Here is a 20,930-nt window from a genome sequence, read left to right as displayed (position 1 = left end):
TAAGACCTCCCATGTAATTATGTACTAATTTAATCAAAAAGCTAAGGGGACTTCCAGATTGTCGTTACTTCATGTGTGGACTATGAGGGGTAAATTTACTAAAGTGAGAGTTTTTAGAAGTGGAGATGTTGCCGATAGCAACCAATTAGATTCTACTTAACATCCAAATAGCACCTTCTAGAAGATAATAATTAGAATCTGATTGGTTGCTATGGGCAACATCTTCACATCTAAAAACTCTCACTTTAGTAAATTTACCCCTGAGAGTTATTTACTAAAGATGCAACTCTGCATTCAAATCATACCAGCCAGTCACACATTAGCTTTCAGTGTCCAACCTGCACTAACCAGATAAAAGGTAATTGCTGATTAGTCGATATTTTTTAGTGCAGGTCTGTACCTACTGTATGAGCAATATCATTGAATAACCCTGTCTAGCGAAATAGAACATGTCTAAATAGCACAGCTGTCCTCTAAAAAGAACCCTGTAACAATTTAAAGAGACATAGCCGAATATTACTAGCTAAAAACTGAAGCAACATAATGAGACTTTTTGTAATATTCACAAATATACATATAAGCACCCATGACTTGACTGAACTTTGAACTTTGCTCCCTGCAGCAGTTTCTGAAACAGGAAGTCTGATGTACTTGGAAAAAATGCTTCCTCCATGATTTCAGACTTAGGATAAATCTTTTTAGTGATAGCGGTTCGGTGATTCTAAAAGGTTCTTTGTTATAAAATAAACATAGTATCTTCAGTAGTTTTTTTATTTTCCATGCATTTTTTCAATCAAATTGGCATCTGTAAATTTGAAAGATAGCATACATTTTCTGTGGGTTTATATGTACATATTAAATTAAGCATTGCTATACCAGTTGCTCTGCCAAGGTAATATAAACTGGAGATGGCAATAGAACAGTGCCACCTAGTGTCCAAATTGTTTGACAAACTTTATGTTCTTGGGGCCCATCAAATTGTACATATTAGTTTAAAAAGCATAATATCTCTATATATTTGTTTGACAAAATTGTATTATAAACCCCCTTTTTTCCGTATTTTAAAATATTCTTGGAAATGTTAATTTGAACACAAGAGTTGACTTTTGACTGTCGAAATGTCTGTTCTTCTGCACTTCTCTCAGGATTACACCATCCAGTTACTATCTTCTCTTGCATTTCATTGACCCTTTTGTTAAAATTGAATGTAATTGCCGTTGTAATGTGAATTACATGAGATTCCCTTCCTCTCTGAATGCAACTTGGTAAACCTGCTGTGCAGTTCTTGCTTTCAGAGGCCATTCAAATTTGAGTCCTTTGTAACTGAACAGATTCTTTGTTGCAGGACGAAAAGAGGACAGGAGCTGCTATCTCAGATAACGTTTAACACTCTACGCGTTTTGTGTCCTCTTTTGCAGCATTCCGCTGAATTGTTGGCCGTCGTCCGCCTCCCCTTCATCCATCCAAGTTATCTGCTGAATATTGTTGACAATGAGGAGCTGATAAAGTCATCAGAGGCTTGTCGGGATTTAGTCAATGAGGCAAAGAGATATCACATGCTTCCTCACGCCCGGCAAGAGATGCAAACACCACGCACAAGGCCAAGACTATCAGCAGGTACAGAAAATGGTCATACTCACAGTCCCTTATCATACTCATTGTCCCAGTTTTGGAAGAATGAGTCAAGTGAAGTAAAACCCAGACTTCTGCTTTGGGAGAGGCAGAGGAGTTGAACGACAGATTTAAGTCAAGATGTGTTTTATATTAAAATGTACCAGTGGTCTACACTTAGTGAAGGATGCCATGCAGAACTATTGATGAAGGAGGGACTCAGGGGCCGGTTGCTGGCTCGACCGATGCCTACCTGCCATGTGTAGAGAGGACTCCACTCAGGGAAGCCACAGTATCAACCGGGTGATGGCCAGCTCAATAAATTATGTGGCCGGCTCTTCCGGCTGTCGTAATTACTCATTCTCATCAGGCACCTTGGCCCACCTCTTGGTCCGCCATTGAGTATACTAAATTTCGCACTTACAAATGCTAATGGCTCTAAACATAACAAGCGCTATTTATTTTTAGTATGAATTGATTTTCTAGGCAGATCAGCATCACTAACACTAGAGTGCCTGGAAGGACTATGCAGAGTGGGGGGGATGGTAGTGGCTTGATAATTAGGCTGTATGGGGCCCTTAGATTACTGATAATTGTCTTTCTGGGTGGCCCCCTGAGTTGATCCTCTAATTGGTCATTCTGCCCATTTATAATGGTGCCGTCAGTATTTTGCCCATTTGTGGTATATTGCTAAGCCTGCAGATTTCCAGAGAGATTGCCAAATACAATTTATGGTTGGGGGAAAGAGAGTTCTGCAATCAGTTGTGTGACAGAGCTTCTTTTATAGTTTTCAAATGGCGAAAATGGGTTTAAATGACAATTCAATCATTTTGTTGCTGTGAATGTGTATAAAAACAGGATCTAATAGGCCACTTGACTTCCTATAATATTTGCTCTGTGTGTTTTGCCCCCTGCTTGTAGGTGTGGCAGAAGTGATCGTCCTAGTGGGGGGCCGGCAAATGACAGGAATGAACCAGAGGACGTTGACAGCTGTCACTTGTTTAAATCCACAAATCAATAAGTGGTACCCGCTGGCCAGCCTGCCCTTCTATGACCGTGAATTCTTCAGCGTTGTGAGTGCCGGTGACAACATCTATCTGTCAGGTAAAGACCAAGTCAATCCCTTGAAAAGATTATATTCCGTACCCTGTCCTTTGTTTCCAAATCACTTTCTTCAGAATTCCTAAAATGTAATTCACACAAGACAGTCAGGTTCCAAACGCACTGGATAAGGGAAACCCCCAAATCTCTGCAGACCCCCAAATCTCTGCAGCCTTTACAGTGTAGTCCACCAATCTGATCTCTGGGGCACTACAATGTTGACTCCTAAATCTCTGGTGACTTTGTAATGCAGACGTCCAAATTGCCAAGATCAGTTTTCTATACTGTTTGACCTGATCCACTTATAATTGGACATTTCTAACCTTGGACACTGTAGACCTCATGTACGGAGTTCACTGTATTTGCAGCCAAAAAGTCCAACTTTCTCTCACTTTAGTAACAACCCTTTCATTAGATCTGTTTTCAGTTTTGCCAAATTTAGCCTTAGCTATGCCTTAAATTACTCTTCAGTGAGGCAGCATTGTGGATGTCTAAAGATTTATTTTCTGCTGTGCAAAGTGTGCCTGGGAACAAGCTGTTCTGCCAGTGTGTAACTGGAAGGAGCAGAATGTGTCCACATCTATATAATAAGCGAAAAACTGTGTGTGGATGTCTGTTTGTCCTTTATGTACGACCAGAGTTTTGTACCTAGCTACAGCAAATTTGTCATGGTGCTGTAGTTTTGACCAGGATTAGGTTTTTTTGGCTATGTTTGAAGTTCGTCTACATGGTGCCCACCAAGTAGGCCGTGGAATCTCTGATTTGAAATTTTGGTTTAAGCAAGTTTGCTCAGGATGTCTTCCAGTGCCTAAAGCTGCACTGACCTGAAGGCACAGGCTGATATGTACCAGTTGGGGGCAGGCAGAGCTTCAACAAAAGAGCAGTGAGTCAGAGGATCAACTGTCACACTGCACCTGCACTGACAGATACTTATTTCCTCCAAGCACATTTTTATACGCCATGGTCTCCAATGTTGGTTTGCAGTGTAAAAAATGAAGGCTGCAGATGTACTTCAAAGTCCATTCTTCAACCAGAAGGTGGAAACATCTACTACTCTGAAAATGCCCCCATCTTACTTCGCAGATCTATGCGCGTATGTGGAAACGCTGCACCATCAAAGCTTATTTTGCCCTGTGCCATTTTGTGTTTTGTGAACAACACCCATTGGAATAACAGATCACATGGAGCTTTCAAATTAAATTAAACGGTTATTGTGATTTCCAAAGAAAGAAGCCCAAACACCCTAATTTTGCCGAATGGCACCCAGAAAGTTCCTCAATATATTTTTGCATCATAGACAATTTCAGTTTTATAACTTTAACCCTATCATGTCAAATGTGTCAGCTGCCAAGATCACTGCCACATTAAAGGATGACTTGAAATTCTGCCACATCTCGGTTAAAGTCCACCTACAAACTGTGCGATGCGAAATACATCTCATTATAAGGCCAAGGTGGCTGAGATTTCAATTCCTGTTCCAGGGGGACATATTCTGTGCATCTTCCCTTAAAGCAGTGACAAACAAGTCTTATTTACCTGTGAAATAACTGAACAGATTACTTCCTGTCTCTGGAACTAGTTATAAGTAGGGATGGACATTGGAAGCCCGCCATTGAATGGTTGCCATGCTTCCGACATCAAATCATGCAATGCAATGGCAACTAGCCATCGCATCAACAAGTCAATAGTATAAACCATTGCGATGGTTATATTGCCTTCTGAAAAAGGGGAGGAGCTTGAGTGAATGGGGCTGAGCCTTAATGCAACCCCTGTCCACATCATTGTGGGGGTGTGTCCCAGGCTCCCCCTACACGAGAATAAATGCCGTGCGCATGCACACGGCATCTATTCTCCTGCTGCTCACCCGCTATGCAGAGCAGCGGTGTGTATTCCCAGAAATCTGCATCCGATGGCTATCAACCATTGAATTTCCAGTATTCGATGGAAAAAGTACTTTCATCGAATCAGAAACATTGATGGTTGCTAACCATCGGCTTCCAATGTCCATCCCTATTTATAAGATCTAAAAGTCATACAAAAGTAATGTGCCAGTGCTGCGTACCCCTGGATGCAATCAGACAAAAAAAACACTGACAATAATAACGGTAATAATAAAATTAGTATCTGTATCACAATTATCCCGGTGCGGTGCCAGCTTGGTAGGGGGTTTCATCATGAAACGTGTATGTTTAACTGCCTGATAAAAGTCTTATTACGTTATTGTATTTATCAGGATCGCTTCAATACTAGGCTGCACAGTTTGATGAATAAACCCCATAAGCTAACAAAGAAAGATGTCTAGTTTGTCTTGTGTGAGATGAATCTCAGCCCTTGATGAACAAGCTTTTTAAATCTTAATTTTTTCCCAATGTAGGTCAATGGGGACCAGGGTGCAGATGGTATCAAATCGAGCCTGGTTTTAAGATGCGTGGCCAGGCAGGGGGATACAGTCATTACATTGCATTATTTATTCTCTGATCTGTCAGCCTCCTGTAGTTCATCTATTTCAGTTTCTCTGCCGCTTGGTCAGCTGGCCGCTGCACGTAGTAGCCGAGCAGGAAATGCGCACTCCTGATAACAGGCAGGCTTGCTTGGGACGTGTTTGTGTTTATTTGTCTGCAGGCTAATTAAATTGTATTGCTCTGGCTTCCTTAATGAGGAGCTGCCCACACCAATTCTAAGCATTAGAGGCAGCTCAGACAACAAGGAAACATTTGTAAAATAAGAAATGCTAATCAGAACCGCAGGACCCGACGCTGGCGAGAGAAAGCTCGGGGCAGACTTATCCTCGGCGGAATCGTGTCGGAGGCATTCATGGCTTGCTCCAGGCAGGCTGCGCTCAGGGGCCTGGCTTCATTTTTTTGTATAAGTACATTTTCCTAAGTAGTGAATCCTTAGATGAAGTAAAAGCGTAACCCTTCGCACTGCTGAGGATGGAGAATTATTTCTTTCTCACGGCCATTTAGATTTTAATTACTCAGACGATGTAATAGCATACAGACGGATAAAGGATAATGTCTATTTTTGGCACCGTTTACAGGCAAACACTTGTCCGCCAAACGAGTGAATCTATACATCCATTAACTGTGTGCGCACGGACATGACCTCAATGCATTTGTCATTGACATGAAAAGGTGGATTGTTAGATACAGAAGGTGGTCGTCATGCCGCCGGTTACCATCTGTAAGGTTTGGCTTCCGTTAAAACGTGCTATAAGCTTAACCCTTGTTAGCTGTTACTAACTCAGGTTCTTGGTATAAAGTCTATGGGGGAGATGTTTGCCTACTGTCCAGGAATGGCCAGACAGCTTCCGAAAAAAGGAGCCCCCCGCACCCCTACACACACAACCCCGAAGTGGGGAGGGGCATGACGCTCTTTGCACTGAATCGCATCATCCTGGCCCCGCCTCCTGTTTCACAATGCCGGTTATCTCAGTATTGTGTGAAGTGGGGAAGGGGCCACTATGATGCAATCACGTAGTCACGCCCCCAATCACTGGACATGTCCCAGCCACACGCTCCCCCCCCACATGTCCCCCTGCTGTGCTGACCTGGAGGGGACAGCCAGAATGTCAGCAAGTACTGTATGAAGGAACGATTAGCGTCATTTGAAGACGTGCTTAGAGCCCTATGGGGTAAGGGCGCTGGGACAGGTATTGGAGGGGGGATACTTACACATGGTCAAAGAACAGTAAGTTCGTGTTGATGCAAATTGCACTTAAAGATGGCTGGAAACAAAAAGCAAATTTACCTTTTTGGAAGAGCATGACTTGTGGGTACTCAATTCCTGGTGCAAGTTGCGAGCTGTTGAGAAACTGGTGGTGTTTAATGCATTGAATGTGACCAATGCACACCCATTCATGCTAATTATGTTAAACTTCAACTGTGATTTAAAAGCAAGATTACAGTATGCTGAATACTCCTTTTACAACAATAAAGCAAGTGTACTACTCTGAGAAGGAGAAAGTTGCCTATACAATGTGCTTAGTAGGGTTGACTTTAAAAAAAAAAAAAAAAAATGTAAATTTGCAACTTGCTCGATTAGCATTTCACATGTTCCAGGCAACTTGAATACTTTGGAGGGTATTTACTAAGGGACAATTTAAATCGATCAAAATTGATGTTGTGTTTCTGGGGCTAAATCACACATTTACTAACAAACTTTTTTTTTTAAGTGATTTAGTTTTTGATTGATTTTGATCGATTTTCACCAATTGTAAGTTGATCAAAATAATAATAATGATAAATATACCTCCTACTATCTGTACTCTCCAGCCACTTACTTTGTATGATCTCTGTACTGTATTTGAGCATCAGTAGCGCTCACAGAGAAGCCACGCCTCCTGTAGTATTCCCGATGCATCTGCTCTGGTTATTTGCGTTGGTGGGAGAGGCCGTCGCTGGTCGCATTTCACGGTTGAGACCACATCATTATCTGTAGCAAAATGCAACTTTTTATTTTATTTTTTTTGCATTTGTGTCTGACTCTGAATGAGGTTCAGAGAATCTCTAAATGTGTTTGTATCGATTAAATCCAACCTGGGTCTCCACAAATACCCATATGTATCATATGCATCCCCAAATGGTGGAGTTGCTCTTTAAATAGGCAGTCTTAAGAAACCACTGTACCACCGGGGGGGTGTACGCTGTGCCGTGATATATTAGAATCTCAGAGTTCACTAAATGTATGAATACAGGTGTTTTATAATCATCTATTGCTGTAGGGGAGTCCGAAACTGGAGTGTGACCAGATACTTTTATGAGGAAAGATTAATAAGGTCGTTAACAAATGTATGGACCTCACTCCATAAGGGGTAACTAAGGAGGAAAGGACCACTATTCTGTATATTCATAATGGAACAATCCGTTACCTAAACAGCGGCCAATGAAGGGATAGATGGTGACTGATACCAACTCATGGACCCTTTAAAGGTCATTTCCTTGACTTTGATGTTTCTGGAACTAATCATAATATAATTGAAGATATTTCGCCATTGTTAATCAGATATATCCAGGCTCATTTCCGCAGCCTACCACAGATGGTAAGAAGCCAATTGTGGATGGTTTGCTACGTGAAATTGTATATCAAAGAAATGACCTGACTGGGAGTATGGTCATGAGGAGGGAGGGGGTAGCGGATGGTTGAGAAAGTGAACAATGAGATGTATGTACCAGTTAGATGTTTTCTGCAATATCCCGAACAGTTCCATGCTCTGAATGACCCCACAAGAAGACCTGCCATAAGTCCAGATTGTGTGTAAGAAGAAGGCTGAGTAGGGAGGTGACAACCATCTGAGAGTACAGAGCTATCCACACATTGTGTCTGATTCTGAATTGCACACAAATCCCGATTGTGGACGGATGCAGCTATTTTTGCACATGTTTTGCAGGCTGCATGTACATCGTATAAGACTTACCAGCTATTCTCAGGCAACTTGGTGGCGATTCTCACTTGCTGCTGAATGGACATTACAGCATGGTAACCGCATGTTGGGTGGGTGTTGACAGAGTTGCCTATTATTCTAAGTTGGGTGTAAACAGAGGGCCTGATTCAGAGCCGCTCGCTCTGAATCAGGGCCGGGCTTTTATTTTTTTGGAGCGGCCTCTTGGCCGCTCGCATAGCTGTGGGTAACCACCCACAGCTATAGCGAGCGGCCATGATGATGGTCGCGATGGTCAAGACCATTGCGACCATCGGGCTTGCGACGAGACCCTTGTGGTAGGGTCTTGTTCATCGCAAGCCCCAGAGAGCTTTCGGCTCTAACAGAGCCGGAAGCTCTCCACTGACATCACTTGTGATGTCAGTGGGGCCGCCCCCAAACGGCTGGCGTTCTCATGGGAACGCCTCCATTTGGGCCGCCACTCCCCCCCCTGGCCCGCCCACCAAAGGGGGCGAGCTGTCACTCAACATCAACAGTTCGCCCCCTTTGGTGCGAGACCCGGAGCGACGGATTGCCCATTGCTAGCCGGGTCTCGCGCATGCTCACAATGGAGCATGCACTGTGGGTCACCATCGACCCGGTTGCGAGCGCTCAACGCCTGCGACCGGGACTGAATCAGGCCCACAGATCGGTGTGACTTCAGTCGGGTCTCTTTCACCCAGAATGGGGCTGGTGCATATGCTGATGATAGTGATGATGGCCTCTCTCCTAAGCGGAGGACTGAAGGCATTGCGGTCGCATTGATGCGTTTGACTCAGACTATAGAACGGAGGCTCATTGAGTGTAGGTGACATGAGAAGACGGACATATCCATTTGAGAAGACGGAGTGTTGTGCGGGTAAAGGACTGTTCCATTACAACCCATATTGTGATGCCGGTCTAGAATGCTGATGCCGGTATGAGCCACGAGGTAGCACAAGTGTGTGCCGCAAGCTTGTACACTTACTGTAACCGCTTCAGTGCTAAGGATGAATGAGACTCATCCCTGCTTGAAAGCGCCACTCAGGGTTCTAGAGTCCATTAGGTTGGTGTCACTTACCCTCACTGCTCGCTAGTCCCATCACCTGCTCGGTGCAACTGAAGTAACAATCGTGCGTTGCCAGGTGTGACGGATGTTTCATGCACTACAATCCGCCTAGGATATCCTGCCCTGTAGAGTTCTCTTTGGACTTTTAATTAACCTGGAGTTCTGGCCTCTTTTAGCCTTGCGCTGCCAATTAATGCACAATCTTGAGATATGTGCTTCCAACCACTGTTGCCCTCCTTTGCTGTTATTATAGAGATTAATTCCATAGAAATATAATGATTACAGGTCATAACCATGCACTCCCTATGATTAAGTGATACCAAAACTGTGTTCTAAGACTAAACACAAATAACTAAAAAAAAAAATCTTATTATTTTCTATTCTTGTTGTTATTTCCTTGTACAATACACATCAAGTAAAACAGTCTTTCTAATGCTGGGCATACACTACCAGATACAATGTCTGTCAGACCGACAGACATTTTATCTGGCCGGCTGCCAGCCGCAGAAGTCGCCGGCATACACTGTGAGATTTCTCTCACAGTGTATTCGGCAGACATCTGCGCTCCGCCCCCGGGGGAGGAGACATTTCCCTGTTCCTTCCGTAGGAAGGAACACAGGAAATGTCTGTCTGTCGGCTGCGCTGGGCATACACTGCCCGATGCGGCCGACAGTTTAACGGGAAATATCGCATCGGACGGGCATGCTGGACAATCCAGCATGCCTGACCGAGCAATATTTAACCCTCGGTCGCCCCCCTACACGCTACAATTATCGCGTCGATCCGCCGATATCGGGCGGATCGTCCCGATAATTGTAGCGTGTATGGCCAGCATAAGTAAATTCCTTTTGTTTATTAAAAATGGGGGTGGCAGCACAGACGGTGTAATGGTTAGCGTTACTACCTCACAGCACTGAGGTCGTCGGTGCAATTCCCACCACAGCCCTAACTGTGTGGAGTTTGTATATTCTCCCTGTGCTTGCGTGGGTTTCCTCCGGGTACTGCGGTTTCCTCCCACACTTCAAAAATATACAGGTAGGTTAATTGGCTCCCACCAAAAAATTTACCCTAGTTTGTATGTGAATTTGTGTACATGTGGTAGGGAATATAGGGCCTGATTCAGACCCGCTCGCAAGCGGGTCGATGGTCCCACACTGCGCATGCTGGAGCCGGCTCCGGCTTGCGCATGCACGGGACCCGGCCAGCGACGGGCGCTCCGTCGCTATGGGTCTCGCACCAAAACGGGGTGGCTGTCGATTGTGATTGACAGCTCGCCCCGTTTTGGAGGCGGGCAGGGGGGGTGGCTGGCCAAACGGAGGCGTTCCTGAAGGACTGCCTGCCGTTTGGGGGCGGCCTCTGTAGTGAGCTTCTGGCTCTATTAGAGCCAGAAGCTCACTGGGGCTTGTGATGGACAAAACCCTACCACAAGGGTCTCGTCGCAAGCCCGGTGGTCACCCACAACTTAGCGAGCGGCCAGGAGGCCGGTTCAAAAGAAAAAAAATGCCGCCCTGATTCAGAGCGAGCACTCTGAAAGAGCGTCCGGCTCTGAATCAGGGCAATAGATTGTAAGCTCCACTGGGGCAGGGACTGATGTGAGTGTCCAAATATTCTCTGTAAAGCGCTGCGGAATATGTGTGCGCTATATAAATAACTGGTAATAAATAAATAAATACATTTTCTCTTCCATTACCGATATACTGTGAACTGTAGTGCTAACCACAGACAGCAATAGAACTGCTCCATCTAGTGGCCAGAATATGGTATAACATTGGCATGCACTTGCCTGTCAATGAAATGTCTTTTTTTTTTTCTTTACCAGTCCCTACAAGCAGTAGAAATTATACATGACACTTCATGTTTTTCATGCTTGACATCACCCAGGACAGATATTTCAACCCAGTGCACAAAAGTCTCTGGATATATCCAGTGATGTGACCCTTGTAAGTGACTGTGCAGAAACCTGTGTTTCCTTTCACAAGGAAAAGTTCAAAGGAGGAGAAAATGACAGAGTTTACATAGCAACGATCTTGACAAGGACAAAACCATCTTTGTAATAAAAGACGTTTAAACCTAGATAACACAACAAAGCGGTCAGATAATATAGAGGCACCTGCAGCAAGATTACATGTACACAGACCTCCATGGTGGCTCTCCTCCATTCATTTACCACAAATACAAGGAGAATGCTTCCTTTAAAAGAGAATATTCCATTTTTCTACCTCACCACAACACGGAACTGCTCAACCTAGGATAGAAATTGCTCATATAAAGAGCGACATTAACAGATATAGATACAATTGTTTATGGAGCCTATCAGAATTGAAAATAATGAAGGTCTTGTCACGGGGGACGATTTTTTCCATGTGTATGGCAGACTGTCAGTGTGATGGGCACGTCAGTCAGCCTCAGAAAATGGCTGATAATAGTTTACACCCAATAGCACAGCAAATGTAAATGTAGTTCTATCTATATAATAAGCGAGAAAGCATGTATGTCTGTCTGTCCTTTTTTGTTTATTTATTACCAGTTATTTATATAGCGCACACATATTCCGCAGCGCTTTACAGATGATGTTTGGCCATTCACTTCAATCCCTGCCCCAGTGGAGATAACAAACTATGGGCTCGATTCAGACCCGCTCGTGAGGATGCGTTCGCCCGTAGCTGCCGATGGTTCGCATTGTGCGCATCGCAGTGCGCGTGCGCAAACCAGTCTGAGCAGTCGGGAAGAGTACACTCGCTGCGCATAGACTGCTCAGCCGAGTGAGTGACAGGAGAAGCCGTTTGTGGGTGGTCAACCACAAGCGCTGCGTTTGCTTCCGATGCTACCGATGGTTGCCTACACATCCTGGAGATGACGTGCGCAAGTGCCGTCTTGGTTGCTATGGGCAACATCACTTTTAAAACTCTCTTCTAAAAACTCTCACTTTAGTAAATTTACCCCCTAATCTTACAGCCACAAGTACAAATTGCTAGGCCACGATCCATCAACCCTAGGGCATGACTCTTTTGCTGTGAATACCAGGACTATCTCAATCAAAATCGGGACTGTTGGTGGGGAATATGCTCACTGAATAATAGACTGCTATGTAACACATGACAGCTGCTGTAACGGCACTTTCTCACTGTCCCACTCTCCTATGTTTTAGGGGGCATGGAGGCTGGGGTCACCCTTGCGGATGTCTGGTGCTACATGTCCTTACTTGATAACTGGAATCTGGTCTCCAGGATGATCGTTCCGAGGTGTCGGCACAACAGCCTGGTGTATGACGGCAAAATCTACACAATAGGTGGCCTTGGAGTAGCTGGCAATGTCGACCATGTTGAAAGGTACGTCCTGCGTTTGTAGCATGGCACAAAGCCTACAAGGGTCATTTTTTTGGTAGATATTATAGAGGCTTATTAACTTCTGCCGGCCCGTCTGAAATATGGAACTCCAAAACCTTGGCAGCATTTTTGGCTTGACTTTCCATGACCCTTATTTATTGTTTCCTGTCCATGGACATGTATTTGGGTCAGGGATTGGGAACCTCAGGCCCGGGGGCCATGTAAGGCCCGCAGAATCATTTCCTCTGGCCCTCAGAGCTTTTTTCTGCTAGCCTCACCTGGCTAGCAGGGAGCCGAGAATGGCACCGTGCAGCCAGAATCTATGCAGCAGTGCCGCCTGGAGCATCCTTAAGATGCGTCAGATGGTCACACCGCTGCCCTTACAGCTCCCTGGAGCATCCTCAGGATGCTCCGGGCATTGCAGTAATCACTGGCGATTGTGGCCCCACCCCCTTGTGACATCACACGGAGGGGGCGTGGCCTGCACCAGGCCCGTGAATAATATTATAAATATCAAAATGGCCCTCGGCAGAAAAAAATGTTCTCCACCCCTGATTTAGATAAATGTCCCCTCTTTGCGTAGAGGCTTACTACTTTCCTAACACTGAAATCAGAGTCGGTTCAATGTAGAAATATTGTGAATGAATCACACTGACCAAACTATATCATTTTGCAGTTTTATCTGATATTTCCAAACTCACTGGAGCTGTAGTACATCAGACTCGTCAGGGCATGCAGCCTAATTCCCCTACCACACAAGCACAAACTGGGAAGCAGTTTTGCAGAAGCCAATTAACCTATCAGTACGTTTTTGGATAATGGGAATTAACCTGAACACTGGCAGTAAATTCACTCCAAACTTACCACAAAGAAGGTCCTGCTCCTCTAGGGTATCACTGCACTGGCCCTCACATATGCACAGAAGAGTAGAGCGGGGCCTTGGCAGAGTGGGTCCTCGGTAGTGGATGGAACAACATTCCCGGCCCTCCCTCTTCGCATAGGCTGCTCTGGCAGTACGGTAGTTCCGCCACTGTCCAGTGACCACATGGCCGCCAGGCCTGGTTTTGTGGAAAGGCCCCACTGGCTAGGACACCAGATTGACAATGGTTGGATCACCAACTTGCCGTAATTGTTTCTTATCAATGACTGCCTGCAAGACAACACTTAGAGGGGAATTCAATTAGAGGCAAAGTTTTTGCCTGTCCGACTTTTCGCTTCATTCGCCTATTTCAGAGGCGAATTTATTCCGTGCTCGTCCCCGCTTTTCGTCTAATTCAATTGCAAAACAGGAGAAAACGGAATTAGGCGAAAATTACTGAAAGAATTGGGGAAATCAGTCTGTACCCCAGAAAAAGATACATTAACATAGGGAATCACTATAGATGTGTACTAATAGCCCTAATAACATAGGGAATCACTATAGATGTGTACTAATAGCTCTAATAACATAGGGAATCACTATAGATGTGTACTAATAGCCCTAATAACATAGGGAATCACTATAGATGTGTACTAATAGCCCTAATAACATAGGGAATCACTATAGATGTGTACTAATAGCCCTAATAACATAGGGAATCACTATAGATGTGTACTAATAGCCCTAATAACATAGGGAATCACTATAGATGTGTACTAATAGCCCTAATAACATAGGGAATCACTATAGATGTGTACTAATAGCCCTAATAACATAGGGAATCACTATAGATGTGTACTAATAGCCCTAATAACATAGGGAATCACTATAGATGTGTACTAATAGCCCTAATAACATAGGGAATCACTATAGATGTGTACTAATAGCCCTAATAAGTCTATTTTGGGTACTTAAGTTGTGTAAATTGCTTGCTATTAGTGTCTTTGTAAAAGTGGTGAAGAATGGCATGAAGCTGTATTTTTTGGTGAAAATAAGTAGTCCTGTCAAATTTGGGGTGCTTGAAAATGGGTGCTAGCATGTTTTTATGTCTCTAAAGTGAACTTTTTAAAAACGTGAAAAATCCACCCTCAATCCCAAAAACACCTGACCCATACTTGGGGACCCCCAAGAAGTCTATTTCACTACTTTTTATGTTTAGTCCCCCCACTTTTAAAATTTTTACCCCAAAAATTACATGGGGTGTTCTTAGGTTGTTGTTTTTTTGCAGATTTGTCCTTTGGGGGACTGTCCCAAGGGGTCTGAGTTGTTTCCCCTCGTTTACACCCCAAAATAAAGATTTAGCATTTCTTTTCACCAGCTATTGATTGGAGAATCTTTTTTGGAGAATTGTTTCCGCTTAGGCGAAATTGTCCTGGAATTGAATTTGCCCAAAAAAATTTTAGGCGAAAATTTCTCAAAATAACAGGCGAAAAAGGCTTTTCTCCTCTAATGGAATATGGGCCATAATCCTTCTATTCAGTTGATGCATGGGGCATTTAGGGACAAGCAGCTTTATGTCAATGAGAAAGGAATGAAGGTACTGTAGGAAAGAAATGTATGTTAGTGGGGCAAAGAGATAAAACCTTGGACTTGATGCATCAAGAGACGTCCTGACAAATGAGCACTACAGGAAGAAAGTTATTTTATATGATGTTGAAAGGACTCTCCAATTGCCCCTTTGGCAGCTGATAGTTAATAGATGGCTTCTTTTTGACAGATTTAGGATATCCATAAATATCTTATCCAGCCGCAGTATTTTATTTCTGGAGAGTCGGCGAATGTAGATCTTCCATCTGTGCAGTAATAAACATTTTAATTAGTTAATATCAAAACTTTAGGTTACTGTGTGAATTTGTTCCTATGATCTCCCATTGCGTACTCAAGGCCCGGTAAGAGGCTGCAAAGGAGTTAAAGTCTCTCCAATTAGGGCGTTTTTTACATAATATCCCACCGAGCCCCGGTTTCTATATCTTTGCATTACTCAACGGGGACACTGTAAACCTTTCTGATGGGATTTGCAAGGCTTGAAGTTATAATTAATCTGCAGTTATCTGTGCAGTGATTTATGAGCGGAGACAGCAGAGGAAAAAAACAGTCTAATATTATACGTCCCATCTGGTTTATTCTTTGAGATCAAATATTTTTACAGAGAGAAAAAAAAAAGGCGGGGGTAATTGGATTTTCTAATCTGACTTTTTTGATGTGCCCATGGCCATAAAATTGACATTCTGAACAAAATGATGCCACAAGGCAATTAGTGGAGGAAATTCATACATAACCTGCCTACTCGTTAGAGTTTGTTATTATTTTAAGATTGTAAAGTGGATGCTAAAACGGTTAGCGCTAAGGAAGCACAATATCGGTCCTTTGGGACGGAAAAGATGAAAGGTGATCATGATAGAGGCGTTTTAGGAACGGAATGGGCCTGTGGGCATCAGGGGCAGGGTCCGAATTAGATGGGGGTCCTAGGGGAGATACAGTTTTGGGCTGCCTTTCTCCCTCGCTTGTCAAAAAAAACGTACACCTGTACAGTATAATTGGTTAAACTAGACCGAGCCCTTCAGAGTCGGCTAGGCCCCTTGTAGATGATCCAGCTCTGAGCCAGTATTAAGGACGGAAAAATTACATACAGAAGATACTGCTAAAGTGATTTGGGGTTCCTGGAACCAAAACTGATTGGCGTTATGCCAGCCTGCCTGTATCACTGTGGGCACAGGACTGCCACAAGGAAAGGAGATGGCACGTGGTGGGCTCCCACACCTTGCATTAATGCAGATGCACTAGAGTATCGTGACATTTTAAAGGGACACAAGTTGCAGACATGTTATTCCAATGTATGTCGAGACAGGGTTGTTTTAATACAGAGGCATTTGTCCTGGGCCCACTAGTCCGGGGGGCTCACACCAACATTTCTAATATTGGATCCTGGATAGGAGAACTAAAATGATCTCTATCACAGTACCCTGAGACCATTGACAAGAATCTCATCTTTTTGTTAAGGTCTTTGTCTAAAGCTGGGTACACACTAGGACAACGGATAGGCTGTCCGGCTGACCTGCCGTCCTCTCTGACGATTGGCAAGTGCATACACACTTACCAATCGTCAGCCGGATGTGTCATGCCTGACGTCACTGCTAGACGGACATTTACATGTGCCCACACAGTTGTGATGTCATTCTCTGCAGCAAGTCTACGGGCGGTGGGCTGGACAACTGTACACACAGAACAATGTGCCAATATATCTGCAGATATGTCGGCCATCGGCTGTGCTGCACAGCCGACATGATATGTCTGTGAATGACCTAGTTCACGCGCATATCGGCTGGTACACACCCGCCAAAGCGTCCATGATATATCAGCCATTCAATCGAATGGCCGATATCTCAGCCAGTGTGTACCCAGCATAAGGCTCCAGGGTAAAATGAGAATGACTGTAGCCTAATAGCCATAATGCCTAACCTATAATAAAGCGTAATGCTGTATAAAGGCAGGCCCTATATGTGAGCCTGAAATTATCCCAGGGGTGAAACTAACACGGTAGAAGGGTGCCAGGGTGCTTTGGGTTCTGCAGCTGACAGTGGCCCTTGTCATACTGATCAAAAGGAATTTTGTGATTGGTTAACAATGTGGAATGCTTCCTATTGGTTATAATTACAGCATTCACCAAGTGATCACTAGAGGCTGCTTGAGTAATCCGGGGGAGAGGAGAATGTGTCTGTTTATGCTTCTAGACCACATATTTCCCCTTTATTGCAAAGTATCAGTTAAGCCTTGGGAGCCAATCTATTAATAATCACGGCAGTCCTGGTATCAGTGGGAATAATATGTTTTAACATGATTATTATCCCTTGCTATGTACTGGGACAGCGCTATCGTAAAGACGCCGCCTCTGTGAATTTATTGCTGGCAATCCCTCCACAATATCTGACACTGCAAATGCGGATCGATAGGATCAATGCAATGCCGAACGCAGATTCCCGATTATCGGGAATCTGCGCATGCGCAGGATCCATTCTGCGAGTGTCATACGCGTATTTGCAAGGACGGAATTGCAAAGCTGTCTGCGTGCTCTGTATCACCCTCAAATAACTCATCATAAGAAAGTGATAATACATAGAGGACATGCATCTGATTTATTATTTAGAGAGCTGTTACAAGGAAAATAGTTAACACGCTTTTTGTATAAAACTAAAACCGTCCTTGGATTCTGTAGCAGCTCCCGGAATAAAGAGGAAAATAACATTATCTGACAATTACAGTCTGAAGTTATTTTTTTTTTTTTTGTAAGATCAGCTTGACTTTTTCACTAAAAACAATTGGCAATTCTATCCTGACAGCTGTGTCCTATCATGGGTGAAATCTCATTCTAGATGGTAAATCGAGCAGCCACTGCTTGTCCCACTGACATTGTTCCTCTCTACAAGGTCCAAGTGACACCTACTGGTGAGGACGCTAGATCAGCTTCTGCCTGGCTCTCAGAAACAAGCTTGGCTGCTGGCTCTGTTCTTGCTTGGCCCCCGTTCGATAGTGAATATTGAAATGAGCCAACCTAAAGAAAACATGCCGTAATAAAAGGCTTGGCTGTCCATCCGCGGATGAGAAAAACACAATCTGTGGCATTCATTTCCTTTAAACTTGCATTTTATAAGATGGAGGTCAAGAGTCTGTACTACTTCCAATACCTCAAGAGCTAGACGGCCAGCGTCAGCCATCTTGTTCTTGGCGTCTGTATCCTTTTGGAAGCATTGTTGAATATTCCACCTTCTGAAGCTTTAGTCAGCTCTTGAGGTGAAAACAGTGTTGTGCAAAACCAAGACAATATTTGGTACATTTTGTACCGGTGATATACATTTTCCTTTCTGATTTCTTTCTCAGTGGAAACAAAATGAGGTTTTTATTTTTAGGCAGCATAGAAATAGGTAATGTGTTTGCGGATTTATAGTTTGTTGTTTTGGTTTATACAGTCAGTTTTAAACCCGTGTGGTGGTATATTTACTAAAGTGCGGCTTTTTAGAAGTGGAGATGTTGCCCATAGCAACCAATCAGATTCTCGCTATCATCTTCTAGAAGGTGCTAGATAAATGTTAAGTAGAATCTGATTGGTTGCTATGGGCAACATCTCCATTTCTAAAAACCCACAGTTTAGTAAATATACCCCCTGGACTAACAAAAATAGAATAAAATATATTATTTTATTCTGCGCTTTCTAAGTGCTCCAAATATAAGACTATGGTGCCTATTCATTAATAGTCTAAGCAAACGGTGGTATCTTACATTTTGTTTCGCTGCTTCTCGCCGTGATACCAGCGTGGATACTATCGGTATTCATCAATACTCACCCTCCTCTGGACACTCGACTGCGTCTTTCTCTTCTGCGCTCTTTTGTTCCCATTAACCGGCAGTGTAACGTAGCCAGCAAAAGGTAAACAAGAAATGCGCACGTCCACGCATGTAAACCGTTGTATCTAGCAATGCCGCAGAGGCTTCGCTGGTCCCCATTGCCAACTATAGACACGGTAGAGGTAATGCCATCTCGGGATGGTGTAACCCAGTGGCGAAAAGCAAGACTTTCCACTGCTTGATAAATAGAGCTTGGCCACCGTGGGCACAGAGGCTAATTTCTCCGGCGTTAACCCTTTCTTAGAAGTGGTGATAGAGCTTTTAGCCAGTGTTTACAAAATTGGCTCTTCATCGCTTGATAAATCCTTTGTGACATTGTGACAGGGTATTTCTAGGCCATGGAGGGAGCCACGCCTTATCAGCAGAGGGTGTACATAGGCCCTCATTCAGAGCCGGACGCTCTGAGCAGAGCGCACGCTCTGAATGAGGGCCGTCCTCCATAAAAATGGAGCGTCCTCCTGGACGCTCGTATAGCTGTGGGTCACCACCCACAGCCTATACGAGCGTGCAGGTTGCGATGGTCAAGACCATCGCGACCATCGCCACTGCGAGCCGGAGTGATTTTGGCTCTATCAGAGCCAAAATCACTCCCACTGACATCACTAGTGATGTCAGTGGGCTGGCTTCTGACGGTAGGCGTTCCCTTGGGAACGCCCCCATCTGGGAGGCACGCCCACCAAAGGGGGCGTGCTGTCAATCAACATCGACAGCACGCCCCCTTTGATCAGACACAACGAGCGAAGGAAAGTCCTTCGCTCGTCGCGTCTGGAGCATGCGCACGACGGAGCTCCCTCCGTCGTGCGCATGCTCAGTGCACACCATCGACCCACTTGCGAGCGGACAGCCGCTCTCGAGTGGGTCTGAATCAGGCCCATAGTGCTTTGGAAGCCACACACTGATGAAAAGAAACAGAATCATGAGCTTTTAATTACTAGAAAACACCTGTAAGTCACTAACACTTTCAAACAGGCACAAAGATATGGCTGAGTCATGGTACCCTTGCCAATTGCTCTTAGGTTACATGGGAACTCCCAGTTTCAGGCCTCAGCAGCTGAAAGACCGATAATTGACTAATGCTCAAACTAGAACATTGTATATCCAGCCCAGTGATTTATATAATGACATACCGTATGTCCATAAATGCAGTGCGTGGAGAGGGCTGCTCCTGCTCTTCCTCTCCCCTCTGAGACATTTGGTGCCGGGGATGGTCTAGAGATCGTAACGTCAGATCCCCGGCACCAGTGGCAAGCTCAGCCTCAGAGAGGGCCTGGATAGGGAGGAATAAGGAGAAGAAATGAGGGGAGATGTGGAGGAGGCCACCCACCACCTCCCCTCTGGCCGGATCGCATCCACAGCTTCCGTGCCCATTCTATTACTGGCGGCCCAAGGCACGGTGGCATATAATGAGTCATTCTGACTCATCATATTGCCGCCGGCTGCAGACCCCTTCACAGCAGCGGGCACTGGTGCACTGCCCCGGCGGCTGCACCGCCACTAGTTCTGCAACTGGAGAAAGCACTAACAGGCATAGCCAGACCCACCTCCAGCTTCTACAGCGTGTGATTGGTGGGAGAGGTCCAGCCCACACAGTCGCGCTGTCACAGCACTGACAACCCAGGCTTACTGCCACTGATTTTACCCCATGGCCGCAGGTGGCACCGCTGACGGCACCCCTGGCAAGTGACATCCTGGCCAATGGGTCGATACACCTCTCTGGTATCCCATATGTGTATGTATTTACTCTTGCATACATAATGTACAGTACGTCTGAACATTAATGATTGGAAAGTTATGGCACGCGATGTCCCGCCCTGGCTGTTCCACACAAACCACAATCCAGTATGCTCATCATGCCCCGCCTATTTCCCATGAGGCCATACCCCTATTGCCCACTGGTAATCAGGGCTTCTGCCTATCTCTGTATATATACAGAACATGTACTGTATAAATGTCTACGTATGGCTGTGTAAAACATGTCCTCATAAGTAGTAACTTAACTCATTTAGGGGTCTATTTACTAAGCAGTGTTAGGAGTAGTGAAAAGTGATAAGGTGCCAGGCAATCAGCTCCCAACTGTCATTTTTCAAACACAGAGATGGCAGTTAG

The 20,930-nt window shown here is 44.6% G+C and overlaps 1 protein-coding gene across 1 annotated transcript in view; it reads left to right on the top strand.

Moving 5' to 3' along the window:
- The window catches only part of KLHL29 (kelch like family member 29), a 926,340-nt gene that overhangs the window by 817,755 nt on the left and 87,655 nt on the right, over window positions 1-20,930 (top strand). The window contains exons 9-11 of the mRNA XM_088467301.1: window positions 1,419-1,617; window positions 2,533-2,715; window positions 12,328-12,508. Coding sequence (XP_088323427.1) covers window positions 1,419-1,617; window positions 2,533-2,715; window positions 12,328-12,508 — 563 coding nt within the window. The remainder of the gene's footprint in view (window positions 1-1,418; window positions 1,618-2,532; window positions 2,716-12,327; window positions 12,509-20,930) is intronic.

The sequence above is a fragment of the Taudactylus pleione genome, unplaced genomic scaffold (assembly GCF_031769625.1).
Source record: "Taudactylus pleione unplaced genomic scaffold, aTauple2 ptg000070l, whole genome shotgun sequence".
NCBI classification, from domain to species: Eukaryota; Metazoa; Chordata; class Amphibia; order Anura; family Myobatrachidae; genus Taudactylus; species Taudactylus pleione.
The sequence above is the reverse complement of the archived record's forward strand: the minus strand, read 5'-3'. Positions and strand labels throughout refer to the sequence as shown.